This window comes from Acipenser ruthenus, chromosome 26, assembly GCF_902713425.1.
Source record: "Acipenser ruthenus chromosome 26, fAciRut3.2 maternal haplotype, whole genome shotgun sequence".
Classification (NCBI taxonomy): Eukaryota; Metazoa; Chordata; class Actinopteri; order Acipenseriformes; family Acipenseridae; genus Acipenser; species Acipenser ruthenus.
Genome location: NC_081214.1, coordinates 14641164 through 14658742, shown reverse-complemented (window position 1 = coordinate 14658742; position 17579 = coordinate 14641164). Strand labels below are relative to the sequence as shown.

The 17579-nt window shown below is 40.3% G+C and overlaps 1 protein-coding gene across 1 annotated transcript in view; it reads left to right on the top strand.

Annotated features, from left to right (window-relative positions):
* Positions 1 to 6758: 6758 nt before the first annotated feature.
* LOC117430814 (mastermind-like domain-containing protein 1) overlaps positions 6759 to 17579 on the top strand; it is an 83045-nt gene continuing 72224 nt past the window's right edge. Inside the window, exon 1 of the mRNA XM_034051312.3 lies at positions 6759 to 7126. Within this exon, the coding sequence (XP_033907203.3) occupies positions 7082 to 7126 (45 nt within the window). The 5' untranslated portion in view covers positions 6759 to 7081. The remainder of the gene's footprint in view (positions 7127 to 17579) is intronic.

The following is a 17579-nucleotide window of genomic DNA, read 5'->3' as shown; positions in this document are numbered from 1 at the left end:
TTAACCTATATCAGATGGGAATTACCTTTTTCCTATATAATATAGCCTTTATTTAAACAGATGCACTGCACTAATTAGTTTTTTACATGAAGGTACAATTATGGACTTTCTTGGTATAAATGAATATTTCCATAGGTTTTGTAAAGCCAGGTAAACATTGCAAGCATGTACAAGCAATACAATGAAACATATTGCAGGCTGCAGCAAGAAGGTAAGATCATTTAAAGAGATTAATACCATCTACACGTTCTTAATGTGTCATTTATCACCTGTTTTATACCCTTTAATGCCACATTGCTGTACCCTTTGATGCCACATTGCTGTACCCTTTAATGCCACATTGCTGTATTAGCTAAGATTATTATTTGCCAGGCTTACCAAAGTCCCTTTTCAACTGGAAATACTAAGTCAGAGAGGTTTGAAAAATGACCTCATGACGTGTGCAGCTGTAATTTCTGTCCCCTCTGAAATAGATTTTTGAATAGAGAATTTCCATCACATTTGCCACGGTTGCAGCAGGGACAGGTATTACAGTTGCACACCCCTAGTGGTCATTATATTAGTTAATAAGCCTTGTAAACACTGATCTAAGCAGAAACAACTAGAGAGCACGACAGAGAACAAACATATAAAAAAGAGTATGTCAGTGGTATGAAGCATTTCTCTGTGTCAATGAGAGAGAAAACTGCTTGAGGTGAAGCATAACTATCGCAGTTCTAACCAGCCTGAGCCCCAGAGACCTGAACCACATCACTGCTGACTTCACCCACATCAAGAGCCGGGGGAGTTTGCCATTAACAAGCTGATCAACATTTTTCTTTCCATTGTGTAAACATTTGTGATGCTAATTGCACTACAGTAAGACAAGGCTTTGATGCTCAGCATTGCAGCCGGTCGTTCATTAGTCTAACAATAAACACGCTGAGTAAATGACAATTTGAGCAAAGTACTTGGTTAAGGCCCTCCAAAGCCTACTCGTGTTGTTGTAGCTCAAAGCAGATGGTATATCTGTTTGCTTTACCATTTGCAGCTGGAAAGCTGAAGCAGAGTTAATGCAGCCTGGGTGCTGCTCCTTCTACCCAACTCAGATTTCAGCTCAATATGTCAGCATCCTTGAAACAGGGGTTATTACGTTTCCATCTGCAACTGGGATTGACTTCAGACTTTCCATCAGCAGCAGATCGAGATCAAATCAATTTCAAATAGGACTCTGTCAGTCCCAGTTAGGACTGTGGACAGGGTGAAGTCTATCTCTCCAACTCGCATTAAAAAAAAATATCTAGGCAGAACATAAGGGCTGGGAATATAAAATGCTGTTAAAGGCAAATGTTAGGGCAGCAGTGTGGAGTAGTGGTTAGGGCTCTGGACTCTTGACCGGAGGGTCGTGGGTTCAATCACCGGTGGGGACACTGCTGCTGTACCCTTGAGCAAGGTACTTTACCTAGATTGCTCCAGTAAAAACCCAACTGTATAAATGGGTAATTGTATGTAAAAATAATGTTGTAACAATTGTAAGTTTCCCTGGATAAGGGCATCTGCTAAGAAATAATAATAATAATCGAACCTGTGCTGGTCCAGTGGAACTTCAACCACAATGAAGGAATGTCGAGAATCGAGAATCATAGTCCTGTGTAAGTTGATGCTGTGAAATCATTTCTCTATGTGTTGGTGGTTCCCCTATGGTCATCTGTGGGATTGCACTTCCCATTTTGCATGTATCCAGTTCATTCTTATGGTCAATACACCCTTCCCATGTTAATGTGGCTTGCTCTATGAGACTGTATATCTTTCAGGGTGAGATTGCCAGCAGTAACCTATCGATACAACTGGATTTCAACCATGTGTTCTTGTATGTATCACTGTATTTGTCAAATTATTTGTAAATGATAATACATGGATGCAATTGTAATTGCCAGTGATGCCGTTACAGATTCTGACCTGTCAGTGATCAGCAATGAGGTTTTAGGCTATGTAACCCCTCCTCCAGAGGGGCCTGGCTCTTTTGCATAGTGATTAAGACGCTCGCTTGATCTGTGCGTGGTTGGCGTGCTGTCTTCGCCCGGTTATGTTTGCATAACACATTAATCATGGTAGTGGTAGCACAAAACGTTATCAATTTTCTAACAAGCCAGAACGACAGACAAGAAGATCACATAGTTATTATAGGGCGTTCAGTTGGCAGATGCTTCTGTTTCCAAGGTAAAGCTTGGAGAATCAAGTTGACAGATGTCATCATGGATGTCACATACTAAAACAGCCTGACAGACTTTGATAGAGTAAACACTGTCGTTCTGGTCGCCCATGTTGACAGTGTTAAGGCGGGTGTTTCTAATTTTTTGTCACAACCCTTGTACAGACACTTTAGTATAGACCCATAGTCATTTGTACAATAGCCAATTTTATTCATGTAAGTGATTTAGATGCTGTGTACAGTTAAGTGTTAGGCCCCAGTTTTCAATGTACTCTATTTACATAATTAAGAGCGTATTCACGCCCTTGCTAACCTCTTGCTTCATTAACTAACCTGGTGCTTCATTAACACGTACACGTTACGTTACGACAATAGAAGCAGCAGTTGCATTTTGAATGGATAATTACATTTTAAAGTGTTTAATTAATGTCCTGTTATTAAGAGCTGAGGGGATTTGCTGTCAGCGGTAAGCTAATATTTAGTCATGTTTAATTAGTCAACCGTATATTACCAAATTCAACCATGAAATCACGTCCTGTGCCACAGCTAAGTTTCTATAACTGTAAGTGTGTCATGTGACCTACAGTCACTACAAGTAATAAGAAACACCAGCAAGAAACATGCTTTATTGAGCAATGTTCTGAGCTGGGCTACCAACTAGCACAGTATTGATATACCTTACTTGCTAGCTACTGGTGTAGTGTTAGAAAGTGGTACATCGTCACAATGTAGTACAAGTACCAAAACTTGATGGGTGTAATGTTAGAAAGTGGTACGCTGTCACATTGAAAGTGGTACGCTGTGAGATTTTGGTACTGGTGCAATCAATTGGGATGTGATGGGTTTTCCTATTGTAAAACAGAGGTACATTTACCATTAATTATACATATTTTTTTGCAAACCATTAATTATACATTCTTTTTTTTGCAAACTTGAAACAGACTATCAATTTCTCTAAATAGAAAAAAACAATTCACGACTTACAAAATGAGTCCACCGCAAAGTTGCAGAAATGTTAGCTTGCGTGGTTCAGGGGGCGTGGAGCTGGGTGCTTCCAATCTTTCAATCTCCCAATTTTCTAATTTCCTGTTAATTAGCATCTATTTTCTATTTAAGCTCTGATCACCTGCACCTTTTCTGTCTAGTGTTTCGTTTTCCTCCTCCTCCCCTCCTCCTCCTTCTTACATGCCTTCGCATCGGTCGTCTCTGGGGGGCAAGTGAGTCTCACTTCCCCGACCTCAGGGTTAGGCATCCGCCTCCCTTACCTTCAGGGGGGTTCTCACCATGTGAGTCAGAGCGGACCCCCGGCCAAAATCTGTTCTATCGCAGCTCCTGCGCCTATCTTACCTGTCGAGGCTCTGCTCTGTACTGCCTCTCTTTCGGGACGTGGCCTCTCGTGCTGAGTCCTATACTAACTTCAATGCTTTGTCCTTATTTCAGGTCCCAGGCAGCGTGACATCTCGGCCTATCAGGGGTTTTACGAGCGCCTCTTACAGAAGTCTCAGATGCTGGGTACCTCTCCAATCTCCTCTTGAGGGGCGGCTCTTCGAGTCTTCACCCTCATTAGTGTTTTCGGCTGCTGGGTCCTCTGCCCCTGGGATGTGTCGGCATCGTCGCCCTCAGTCAGCGACCTCTTGTCTATCCTGCCCTCGATTGCTGGGTCCTTCGCCCCTGAGATGTGTCGGCATCGTCGCCCTCAGTCAGCGATCACCTTGTCTATCTCATTTCGGTTGCTGGGTCCTCTACCCCTGGGATGTGTCGGCATCGTCGCCCTCAGTCAGTGACCACCTTCTGTCCTACTAACAGCCCCTTGCTGCTTCTTCTGCCTTACTCTTCAACCCAGCTCACGCCCCGTGAAATGTTAGCTTGCGTGGTTCAGGGGGCGTGGAGCTGGGTGCTTCCAATCTTTCAATCTCCCAATTTTCTAATTTCCTGTTAATTAGCATCTATTTTCTATTTAAGCTCTGATCACCTGCACCTTTTCTGTCTAGTGTTTCGTTTTCCTCCTCCTCCCCTCCTCCTCCTTCTTACATGCCTTCGCATCGGTCGTCTCTGGGGGGCAAGTGAGTCTCACTTCCCCGACCTCAGGGTTAGGCATCCGCCTCCCTTACCTTCAGGGGGGTTCTCACCATGTGAGTCAGAGCGGACCCCCGGCCAAAATCTGTTCTATCGCAGCTCCTGCGCCTATCTTACCTGTCGAGGCTCTGCTCTGTACTGCCTCTCTTTCGGGACGTGGCCTCTCGTGCTGAGTCCTATACTAACTTCAATGCTTTGTCCTTATTTCAGGTCCCAGGCAGCGTGACATCTCGGCCTATCAGGGGTTTTACGAGCGCCTCTTACAGAAGTCTCAGATGCTGGGTACCTCTCCAATCTCCTCTTGAGGGGCGGCTCTTCGAGTCTTCACCCTCATTAGTGTTTTCGGTTGCTGGGTCCTTCGCCCCTGAGATGTGTCGGCATCGTCGCCCTCAGTCAGCGATCACCTTGTCTATCTCATTTCGGTTGCTGGGTCCTCTACCCCTGGGATGTGTCGGCATCGTCGCCCTCAGTCAGTGACCACCTTCTGTCCTACTAACAGCCCCTTGCTGCTTCTTCTGCCTTACTCTTCAACCCAGCTCACGCCCCGTGAAGTAAAAAAAAAATGTACAAGACCCAATATATTGCATATGATAAACATTTGCATACTATATTCTTAACACTAGAACGACCGTGTTTATAGGCATACCTAGAACAACCATGACCTAAATTGACCAGCGTATTAAAAACAACATAAATATTATAATGAAAGGACAAACAATTGAATATAAGTCAGAGTTTTATTCAGAAACTTCATATAAAGCATCTACACAACCGAAACACTGTAAATAAATGGACACTTGAACAGAAATGTGTTTATATACAGACATATTACATAGCGTGCAACCTCAAAAAATGGTAAAAAAATGAAATAAACAAATATTTGAAAATAAATGTGTGTATATACAGGTATATCATATACATACAAAACTGTACAACTGAAACGATGTAAATAAGTATCCATTTTTTTTAATACATGGGTTTATTTTGCCTACATAACAATGTGGATATAGCAACTGAAGCTATGCGTTTTTATACAGACATACTATTGAAATGACATGAATAAATAAACATTTGAACACAATGGGCTTCATTACACAAAGTCTAAGTGCTGGCACAAATCACACAGATACCAAATATGCAGTGCACTTACAGCATAGTATGTCTCTGCGGCATCAGAATCTTGTTTGGTAAAATTTGCAGTAATTCCAAACACTGCTTTGCTGCCCTGCCTCTCTTCAGCGATCCATTTCCAATGTGTATTGGGGTAAGACTGAATTGCTTATAAAAAACGTGCTCATTGAAACAATGGCAATGTCAACAGACTGCTCATTTGAGGAATGCAGACTGATAGAACCAATACGGCTGCAAGTCACGACTGATAAACACAATTAATACCACAACATTTAATTGTTATCATGTTTTATATGTATCGGTCAATTTGACCGTGCCTGGTCAGAATAGGTATGACAGTATTTTATCTTGCTAATTTTTGCAGCCTACGCAATTCTTTCTTTTTTCAGGGGAATTAGTACATATATGTCAGGAAAGCACAGCCCCTTATCTTAAACACACACACACAGCAATTTAAATTGAAATTACTAAAAATGGTCAAAATGACCGCCTTAGTCGTTCTAGTGTTAATGGTGGAAAAATATGATATCCCCTTACTTTAAAGTTACTTGTATGTAAACAATAACACCACTATGTGTACTGTTTTAACTGGAGCAGCAGTTATTCCCTTGCGCAAGTGGGGGGGTCCCCCCCAATGTTAAAATACAGCACGGGCAAACACCCGAACAAACGCAACTAAAACTACAGCACAAAAAAAGCATTCTGTGTAGACAACACTGACAAGGCTTTTAAAGTAGATTAATCCAGGGAGACCTAGATGAATGCTGATATAAAACAAGACTGCTAATGCGTGTGAAGGCTGGAGCCCAGAGGAAGTCTGTAAAATAAGACTGACTCAAACCTATTGGAAAAAATAACCCATACAGTAGCTAACAGGAATTGAATATATAGTGATATAGCAGCCTACTGAATATCCATTTTTAGAAAATGTGCTTTAAAACGAATGTCTAACATTCTCTGTACAATAATTCCATTACATTTATTGTAAATATGTTATTAATTCGCTATTAAGTTGTTATTAAAAATCCACATACGTGTATACGAGACAGCTTCATATGACATTGGAAATCACATAGCACAAATTATATATATATATATATTGTGGAAAAGGTTTAGGTTAAAACAAAACCAAACAAAAAACAATAAAAAGTCTACTGGGTACGTGCATTCTAAATTAATAGTTAAGCTGTCAAAGGTAATCAGGCTACCGTGTGAGGTGTGTTTTCTGTTTTCTCAAACGGAGTTTCCTAGTTATCGCCTATTCCAGTAATGTTCGAAGATTCGCTACAGTTCGTAGAATCTCTCTCGGTCTAAGAGCAGCGAGAAGCGTAATTCCCCTTTAAGACTCTGCTTTACCCAGTGGAAGAGGGAGCCGCGTCTCCTCCTCCGTCTGACAGCGTTTATCGAGGTCCTATCAGCGCAGTAACTCCGCCTCCGCGCAAGGAAGCCAGAGGCAGCTGCTAATGTAGCCAGCAGATTGAGACAGACACAGAATCATTAAGCAAAACTAGGATGAACTTGTTTGAAACCTAAAATAAAAAGAACCAATCTTTTTTCTTTGTTTTTATTTTCATGTGCGTCCGTTATTCCTTTTTAAAAATATATATATATATGACAGTATTTTTCACCATATCAAAACAAAAGTGGATTAAAAACTGAAGACTGGTTTACCATTCTCTCAAGATGCTGTTGGTTTCCCAGCGGGTAGATGCACCTCGTATGGAGCCAGTAAGTTAATGGATTTTAATTGTTGCTAACACAGTCTACAGCGGTTTTAATTTTCTTCCATCTAGCCTTGTTATAGTGTATTATCACAAGCATTTGATTTACACACAGAAAGGTATGTCTGGCTAAAGCGCTTCAGAATAGTGGCATGCCGTTTTCAATACGGCATTTAAACTTTTAAATGCAAGCGTTGTGTTTGAGGTAATGTGCCTGGCCGCCTATAGCGGGACGGTCTATCAGCGCACAGTGAATAGATAGGTTAAACCTGATAGTGTAAGACCCGAACTACAAGTAAGGTACAAAATACTGATTAACCTTCCTTCCGTGTCAAAGAGGAAGTTTCTTCGGGAACTGTTTTTTTTTTCAGTTCTTGAAACCTCAAATCGGGGGGTTTCTTTGTTTTAAGACCTGCAGGGAACGGCATGTGATAGCTGTGTGATATATATTTTTGATCCATTAAAACTTTAATCACCTGTGTAGTCAGCTATAATGTAAATATTAGGCTGCGCCGCTTTCATTCGTTTCTGTGTGTTTATTATTATTTGTATAAGGACGATAGTTAAATCGTCAGTGTCAGAAGAGGTTAGACTCAGAATTCCACATGATTTCTTTGGGTAATGGAAGGATGTGCGGTTGATAGAAGTCTCGGATCGAATACCTTCTAACACAGAGAGTAAATGTTCCATTTGAAAAGGAATTGAGTAGGCTAATGGGAAACCTTACACTAGTGAGTGGAATTTCAAATGAGATATTAGGAAAATAAATTGTAAACGCCGCAGGCTCTTGCAATGACAAATAAAATGTATCACAACACATCGGGTTGGCTTAATTTCGTGTGTAATTTTAATGGACACGGTTGCTTGACCCTGGGGATTGAGGAGAGGGGAAGGGGGGTGGCTACAGTGTGTAATTAAACAATTTGTGGATTCACATAGATGATTGTTGAAATCACTTTGACACTAGTAAGTGGACGCAGGCTGATTTATCCTGGATTAATGCTGACTGTCAAAGAGGCTAATAGGATTATAGATCTGGCAACAAAACGCCTTGTCTTAAAGCGGCACCATGCTTTTTGGAAACAGCAAGTTAAAAACGAGTTGTTTTTTTCTTATCCCGTTTTCATGGAACGATTTGAATTAAAGTACCACGCGTCACTGTTAGTTTGCATCGATTTCTGCTTAATTAATAAGAGAATATATAAACACGTAGATGTTGGTGTGCAATCACCGTGTTCAACAAAAACAGAATTAACAGAGGCAGACATAGTTGTGATTGTTTTGCTCAGACTCGGTGTGTGTGTGTGTGCAGAATGCATGCACTTTTCTCGTTTGGGTCTTGTTTCGGCGGCTGTGGAAGTTGTCCCTGTTCAGTAAACTTTGGGCAGCTAACTACCCAGGAATGTGTCAGACGGACCAAGAATGCACACGTGACAACTGTTTGTACGCAGCTAAAAGGTGTGTGTGTGTGTGTGTCTTCAAATAGTAGCTTGCTGGTCAATGCCTGTATTCACGCTTTATTTTCCCATGTGGACTGTGCCAGTTACATTATGACATCACTTTAGTGTTGCAGATACATTAATGCAACATGCACTGTATTGTTGTTTTTTAGCACATTAATTAAAATGTCAGTCGACCGACGTCGCTTATGTAGATTGCACATTTTTATAATTCATTATAGACTTTTGTTAACAGCCCCCCCCCGGGACGGGGTTTCTAAGAGGACACAAGCCCACCTTTGTTTTACACAAACAGTGGGGTGTCATCCATACACTTGTTAAAGTCGGCGCAGGGAAAATGCTATCTGATCGGCTGCCAGGAGATTCAAACGCCTTTAAGAAGTCGATCTTTTGTTCTTCTTCTCTCCCCACAGCTGAAACAAGTGCTTTGTTTTTTAATAAGGGAGTCGTTTTGTGCCAATAGGCAATTGGCATCAAGGCTATGAAAGGGAGGCGTGTTTAGAACGCATTAGGAGCAGGTCGTTCTAAACGGCTTTGGCGAAAGGTAATTAACAACGTTAGATGCCATGTTTGTTGATGAAGGAAGGGGTCGCTCCACAGAATTGGGGGGGGGGGGGGGGGGGTCGGTTAAGTGAGAGATGTATGCAAATACAGTAGTAATAATATAATCATAAACACAATGCAGCATGCGTCGCCTCAGTAGGTTAAAAACAAAACACGTTTGTCATTATATATATATATATATATATATATATATATATATATATATATATATATATATATATATATATATATATAATAATGAAGAGGTCACTAAATACTCGAGAGCTCCAATTATGTTATTGTACGAAAACAAATGCTTCGTTCAATACATTCCAGAGCAAATTATGCAACTGCTGTAAAAGTGGAGCGAATTCTGGAATTTTGTTATAAATTACGTTCTATAACAGAAAATTAGATGGGGATTGCCAAAGCCTCCTTTAGTATATACAAACATGTAATAACTGCCTTTTTTGTTATTTCCTGATGTGTAACAGCGCAAGAAGGTGTCAGTATAACCTCCCAGGGCTGCACTGTAAGTGCGGTTGTACTGTATTAGGAGCATGCCTGTTTAGTAGTGGCAAGCCAGTCAACAGTATAGGTGTGGAATGCTAAACTGACTCAGTAATTGTTATTTAGCAGGGGTGGAAATCAGACTCCTGTTTCATAGCAGTTTAAACCAGTCCGTGTTCTTCCTGTGAGCTTAATTAGGCTAATAGATTCTCAAACACAAATAGATTTCCAGTCATGTATTGAATAATTCTGCCTCTCCGTCTCAAACCGCAATGCTGACCTGGATGAGCCTCCTGAAAAGGGGGTGGGGGACATTGGAAAGGACTTTCAAATGAATAAAGATTAACTAGTGCTGGGACTATTATTTATTTATTTATTTTTATTTATTTATTTGTTCCTGTTCGTTCATATAATAAATGACGATCAAAAAGATACCATGCAAAGAAAACCAACGCATAAACGACCCCTGAAATAAATAACACACATTCCATTGTGCATCAATGTTTGGTTGGTTTCCTGTTTATTTTGCTTCTAAGGTTTCTTTTCATGATATGGTACAAATTAACGATTATTACAACACAAAGAACCCACGATCAATCAAGTTTAATTAAATTTGTGGTGGAAAGTGGAATGACTCGCACGGCTCTGCAGTTGGAGTGTTATTGCGTTGGTGCATCTTAAATAAGAAATAGCACATTTCTTTAGTAAGTGGACAGTTTAAAGTGAAGACAAACCCCCACGGTTTGCTAATGAAGATGTCCTTGACGGATAACATGTGAACCGGATAGCGAAGTTGGTGTGTCGGACTTCATCATTAATAATGGGATCTGACAGTGCTGGCTTTAATAGAGGTTCCTTTAACCTCAATTAGGATCTCCCTAGCTGACTTGCTATGTCTAATGATCCCTGCTACACTGAGTCGGGTAATTGTGTGGTATGTCTCTTTACTGAACCGGTTCAGAGCGATCATGAGCCTACAAAGTGATCAACCTTTAAAAAGCTTGAAGTGTGCTAGGCAGAAATGATATACATCGACCTATACAGTAATGTAATATCCTATTTCATGGGACTGCGTGCCTGTCGTTGCACCACATGAAGTGTCAGACTAGCCTGCCCTTGTCTTGAAGTTTTCTTAAGAGATTGTGAGTATTATGGAAACTGTAGGTATTGCAAGTCACTTGCATGAGTGACGATTTGAGGATTGCGTCTCTGGGTTCTTAATGGCCTTAGAAACATCGCAGGCCACCTTAGTGCTCAATGAATTATTTCAGTCTTAGATTTAAGAAGGTGTAAAATAATACACTGTCTACTGTTTTGTGTCACTTCCTTTTAAGATGCATATCTTAATCCAGGTGGTTCTGAGTTCACCCTCTGTCTTATTAAAGCTTTGCATTTGAACACATTGGAATATCACTCATGCTCATTTGAGCTTGTTAAATGATGTGCAAAGTGTATCATAAGATGTTTCCATCTCCGGAATCTTGCCATACAGTATACGGATGAATGCTAAGAACTCACAAAGGGTGAAGTAATTGTTTGTGAAGGAGCTGGGGAATATGAGTGTTGACTTTGGAAGGCATTTGAAAAGGCATACCAGAGCAGTCTCTGAACAAAGAAGAATGTGTTGAACAGAGTCACTGGATGTCTTTAGTAATAATAAAGACATCAGATTAAGTTTAAACAGGCAATCAATACTAAGTAGCTGAACTTTAGAATTTCTCGTTTCCAAATATTTGTGTTAAATGTATTGTGAGAAATGCTATGTTTCCACTGCTCTTTTATACTGTGTAAAAGGTGTTTGGAGGAACAATATATATATATAATATATATATAATTTTAATCGATTTTTTTTTTTTTTACACTCTCCTTTGCTTTGTGGTCATTTCGCTGCAATTCTCGAAACAATCTTCATTCACAGTATTGAAAATGTAGACGTACTAAAAGATCCATTTGTAAATGTGATAGTCTTCAAGGCTTGGAGCCAACAACTTCTATAACAGTTTGAATTTACAAAGTTTCTTTTAGTATTTCTAAATTAATCACATCTCGTGTCTTTACGGTTGTGGATTCTGTGAAAAAGATACAGTAACCACCATATTTACTTTTTCCCATAATCCCACATTTAAAATGCTGTCTTACAGAATACAAATGTTTGTATATTTTATTTGAAACAATTGATCAAGTTCATCGTGAGGCAAGAACAGCTTCTAACAAAAAAAGGAAATAAAAGAAACAAGGTGGTGGGAGAGATGAAGTTCATTCCGGGTGCTTTTTGCTAAGAGAGAATCTATTTTTATATTGGTGTACAGTTGCTTTCTGAAATACTGTAGGTATGATAGTTGGTAAATGCAGTGGTTTGAGGTCTCTTCCTATTTCCTACTCTTTGTGTGAGAAAATGTGTGCCATATGGTGCCTTCCTGAGAGAGAGAGAGAGAGAGAGAGAGAGGTTGAAATGGCCTTGAACAAGGTAGGTATCCAGCTGCTTGCTGCCACACTGAAACAGGCTACCGAACTGCAAATAGAATATTCTTAAAGAGAGATCATCAGGCAGACACTGTGACATTAAACCAGCACCAGAAAAAGATTGCCTTCATAAGATACAAAAAAAAACAACCTAATTTTAAATAAGGCTGTGAACATCCCCTGCCTGTCATTCAGTGCTCTGCCGTCCTCAAGCAAACGCAATTCTGCAGAATTTCGATTTTTGTGAACGATATCCACCCAGGACTAGACTGAGGCCTCTGAACTCTCTTCACTTGCGACCTGCAAGCTTGAATGACCGCAGAGGTGAAGGGTTCCTGAATTGGCCAGCTGTGCCGTCTTGCCCCCCAAACCAGTTTTAACTTGCTGATCGATCTTTAAACGAATCACAGTCACGAACCGAAAAGGTTTCTGAAAACGCGCAGCACATTTTAAGACCATGCAAAGAATGCTCTTAAAGCAGCAGTGCTCAGCAAGGTTCAATTACTCATCAAATTGCTTTTGTGTCCTTGGAGTAACATTTGTTGTGATGGGTTAGACACCAATATCGGACCACTGGCAAGCCCAGTTTATTTTGATACAACTTCTGTGTACGGGGATGTCCAAGCTGTGAGTGACACACAGTGTGTGGGCAGGCAGGAGACAGCAGACGACACCACTGATTTATTTTAAATTTTTTTCAGAAATCCTGACTAGGAAAAAACAACGTTGCTTAGCAGTCAAAAACAACCACAGAACATTACTGACTATCAGTAACGGTGCACCTCCTCTCCAAACAGACATTTGGAAAACAATCTCTCTTTGTTTTCAGCCTGATTGTTACAGAAGGAAACCTTTGTGCTCCAGCTTTTATCAGCACTAAACTTTGTGTATCATAGGGGAAGGAAACAGTAGTTTTAAAAACTTCAGTATGGACTACCTTTAACACGCAGGTTCTGAGAGTGTTTGTCACACTTTACAGCTTAGTTCTATTAAGATGCTTCATTCATATGAACAAAACTACTATAGTACTGGCTCAAATGTAAACCAAGTTTTTAAAATCCATGTTCCTTGCTCTTCCTTGCTCTAGCAATATTGTCCTCATTTTGTTCAGCTGATCTCTTGTTTCTTTGCTTGTATTTCGAAGATAACGTTATAGATGGACAGTTCTTCTTGCTCCCTTGTTATTTCATGCATTGTAGTCCAAACTCACTCCAGTGGTGTAGCAGCCACCGGACCATGTGACCTACACAAGTGCCAGGATGCAGCCCTTCATCTGTATTGTTGTATTTGAAATATTTGCATATGCTGAATTAGTGTACAAAAACAAGGGAAGAACTAAACGATTCTCAGCACAATAAAAGGGTGAACTGGAATAATGATGATAAAGCTAAAAAGAGGGAAGAAATTTGATTATCGGAAACTCTGAAACACTGTGGCACTAAGACTACGAAAGGGATGTCCTAGAAAGTGCTATTGTTTAGAGTAGCTGACCTTGTTGTTGGAGTAGACCAGGTGCTTCTCCAGGCTTATCTTCACAGCCATGCTGAGACATGCTGAGGCTACTGTACTGGACAGTCCTGACCAGCACACAAAGGAAGCCATACGTGGGGAAGTACTTGAAGTCCCAATTTTTGAAACGGTGAAAAACATGTTTTAAGCTCCACAATGTGATGTACCTCTCCGCTATGTCCCTTTTGGCAGGAATCTGCTTTAACAGGAGCGAGGGGCTAACAGGAGCCACCATGGCACGCAGTTTTATGAGCTATTGAACTAGTTGCTAAAGCTGTGCATTGTGGTAAAGATAACACTTTGCTGTATCATTTTAGGAGGCCTAGTTTAGGCTTTACTTTTCAAATATGAATCTGAAAGTCGAATAAATACATCCAAGATATTGATGTGATCCAGCCATCTGACATTTCTTTGTGTCGGGAGGCTTGTGTCAAATTAGATATACTGTTTAATTCTGATTTGAACTATTCATCAACACCATATCTTCTGGGTCCTGTAAGGTACAAGCCGACCTCACGTGGGGTTGATATAAGCTTATATCGTACAGCAGAATACATTTTTCTGGAGGTCTGTTTAATGTTAATTTAATCCAGATCCTTAGTTGTACTTAATGTAATGGAGTTTCCTACAGAGCGGTGGTTTTCACTGCAGCGCTATGGCTTGAGATGTGCTTCAGACTGACCTGCTATTCCTCAGAGGGTTGCACAGGTCTTTATTTTTAAAGTAAACAGACGATGGTGTAATTCCCCAAAGAGAAATGTATTCAGCTTCGTTGAAAACAGCCTTTGCAGAAGAACAGAGAATTTGTTTTTATGTTTAAGGGCTCGTTGCCTGACCTACTGAAGTAAAGAAGGATTTTGCAGACTACTTATCACTCTGTGTACTTTACATTTATCTTGAAAAATGTTTTTGTTTCCCTGACTTTTCACTTTGACTTTGGACAGCAATCTTTGTGGCTAAATTGATTATCCACATTAAGTGCCATTGTCCTCATTTGAGGACAGGGTACTTTGTACATTTTTGTACCTGTTATTTTAATTTTCTCATAGTTACCAATATTGTTATGATAACTTACACTCATTTTGCTAACCGCAAAAGTTAAGTCTAAATGTAATGTCAAATTACACAGATACAGCTTTGGTGGTTAATGGGTTAAAGCTGTTGAAACTATGTGTGGACCTCTTACCTGTAACATAGGCAGGCAGTGAATGGATGAGAGGAAGTCTGAAAAATTGATCATTGGCAAAAAATAAGGGATTGTTAATGAGTGGAGAAATGCTATTTTCCTTTAGCTCTTAGTCCATCTTTGTGAACAGACTTTATTTGAACTGTAAAGAACCAGCCTATGTCTTTAAGCAGATCAGTTGCATGTTGGTCTGCACTATGGGTTTTTTTTTTTGTGCATTTTCCTGGCAGGCGGTGGGATTCTGCATTAGGAAACAGCAGCTCAGAGCGTCAAGTCCCCTGTGAGCTCTCCAACAATTATCTTGTAGTTATAAATGTAGCTACACATACTAGGAAAGCTGTAACTAAACAACACAAAAAGACTGCCTCCCTACCTTTCTGCATATGTGTTGCTGCAGATACTATGTGAAGGAGAGCGGGCACAGACAATGCCATGTGTCACCCTGTTTGCAGAGAAATAAATCATCTACAGCCAAGAAACCAGTAGTGGTGTCTCAGCACAATATACCCCTTCCCATCATCCTCTGCTGCTGATAATGCACCAGTTCCCGGGGGCTGCTCGGAGAGTAACCTTGGTAGCGTCGCTGGAGTGTGAACCTGCTTTTTTACACGGACGCTACTGGAAGAATGTGTAAATAATTCATCAAGGCAAACATTATAGATTTTGTATATTTCGCTTGACAGTTATGCTATAAATGCAAATGTTTACAGACACATCACTTTTTTTTATTAATACCGCCGATTTTTAATGGCCCTGTTTTCTTGAAGGTGTTTGAATCAAATGTTCTGTGTCAGGCATGCCTATGATAATATCATATAAGGGTGTGTGTGTATATAAGCTGTATTACACTTCCAAATGTATTAAATCAATTTGACACTCATTTTATTGGTGCCTGTTTACAGTCTTAAATCGTTTAGGACTCCCTGAAACCTTCTTACCGCTACATCACTCTGTGAATCAAACCTGGTCTGAATCTCGAGCATAAAGTTTGTTTAGAGAATCGCTTATCCAATTGTGATCAAAGTTGGTGAGGTCATTTTTTTAAATCTCTAAGAATCCTAGAGATAGATGGAGGAATCTATCCTTGTATGTTTCTAGAGGTGGGTGGATTCAGGTCATGGTGAGCTCTGATCTTTTTATGATACTGATTTGTTTTCCTAATGATTAAAAGCGTATCGGACACCTCTGTTACCCTGATTGTCAGCTATGTTCAATAAATGGATCCAGGTTTTGCTATCCAATCTGTCGTCTTCCCAAGGTGCAGTTAGCCTAGATTGAACAGGTCGTGCTTGTCCCTGCCCAGTGCCACTTCCCAGTTTATTTCTTTATAAGATCATGCACTGAGGATATTAACTGATTTACGCTGGGGGAGAAAACTACCATGTGGGAACTCTGGCTACACAAAACAGGCTGCCAGTCTGGCTGTGAAATTACGGAGCTGTTTTACAGCATTGAGCCTGGATAGGAATTACTCCTCACAGTACGCTTTCACTAGCTTACCCTCTATTTGACATGAACCATTTTTCTTTCTTTAGTGTCAAGAGGTTGGTGCTTCGAAACAATTTAAAAAAAATGTTTTATACAAGCACTGTGATTCTATACAAGTGTTGCAGCATGGAACATTTTTAAAAAGACAATGTTCTGTATATTGCAATACCTAATTTTTGAAACATTTGCACACTGTACAGCAATTTACTTGCACGTAAATATACTAAGTGCATTATGAGTCTGTGTGAGGTGGCACTCGTAGCTTTAGTGATGAATGAGGGAGCAAGATAGTGTTACATGGATGAAGGTGTTTTGAAAAGGCCTGTTCAGGGTGTTTCAGTAACACTGACCTACTGATGTGGTGAAGCATAATCCCTTTGGATCCATCACTGTCCATGTTTTAAAGGTTGTTTTAAGGACAGAAAAAAGTGTGTGGAGTGGGGTGTGGTGGGGTCGTTGTGGGACATAGTTTTTACATTAATAAACAAAACCAGGGTTTTAGGAGTGAATGTGACCTGCAGAACAGGAAGTTATTAAGCAACGTTCACTTTATATACCTTATGTGGGGGCGGGGTCATTTTAGTGTAAATTAACTACAATAGTTAGAGTTTGGTTTTAAACTGGACGTGACTGAGAGCCCTGTAGTTTTCAGTAGCTTGACTGCTCTCGTAACCCCTGCATTCCATTACCCTCTCGAACTCCTCCTCTCTCCTTTGCCCCTCACCTGTTTTGTAATCCCAGGAGATGATATCCGAGTCCTTTTCTTTACATTGTCTTTGCAACAGTGGCTCTTCCTTTCCCACGAATGAAATGGGCAGAGAAAAAAAAACCTTTGACTGAACTTCTACTGAAATTTTGTCTTTACTCTGTCTGAGTTGGGGCTAAAGGATACTTAAGATGGCTAACAATGTCTGTTTTTAAGATTTATTCAATTGTACTGAAAACATGGAATTAAATATTCATTACTAATGTATTCGGGCAAGGTCGTACTCAGATTTAGCCCAGCTTTCTTATACAGATGTATTTTAATGGCTTGCTTCTCTTCAGCTGCTAAGCAGTTATGCAGCACAAACTCCCATGGACAGATGTAGCCAAGCACCTTTTTATGTTGCATGTGTTGAGTGTTAATTGGGGCCAAAAATGGCAATGTGGGGAGGCAGGAAAGGGGAGTTTGGGTTGGGGGAAGGAAGAGCAGGGGCTGGTGTTTGTGGTTTTATTCAATGCGGCCTATAGTGGGTCATTCACTAAAATGTTGTTTTTATGACATTGGAACTGGAAGTCACGCTTGTGACTGAAGCATC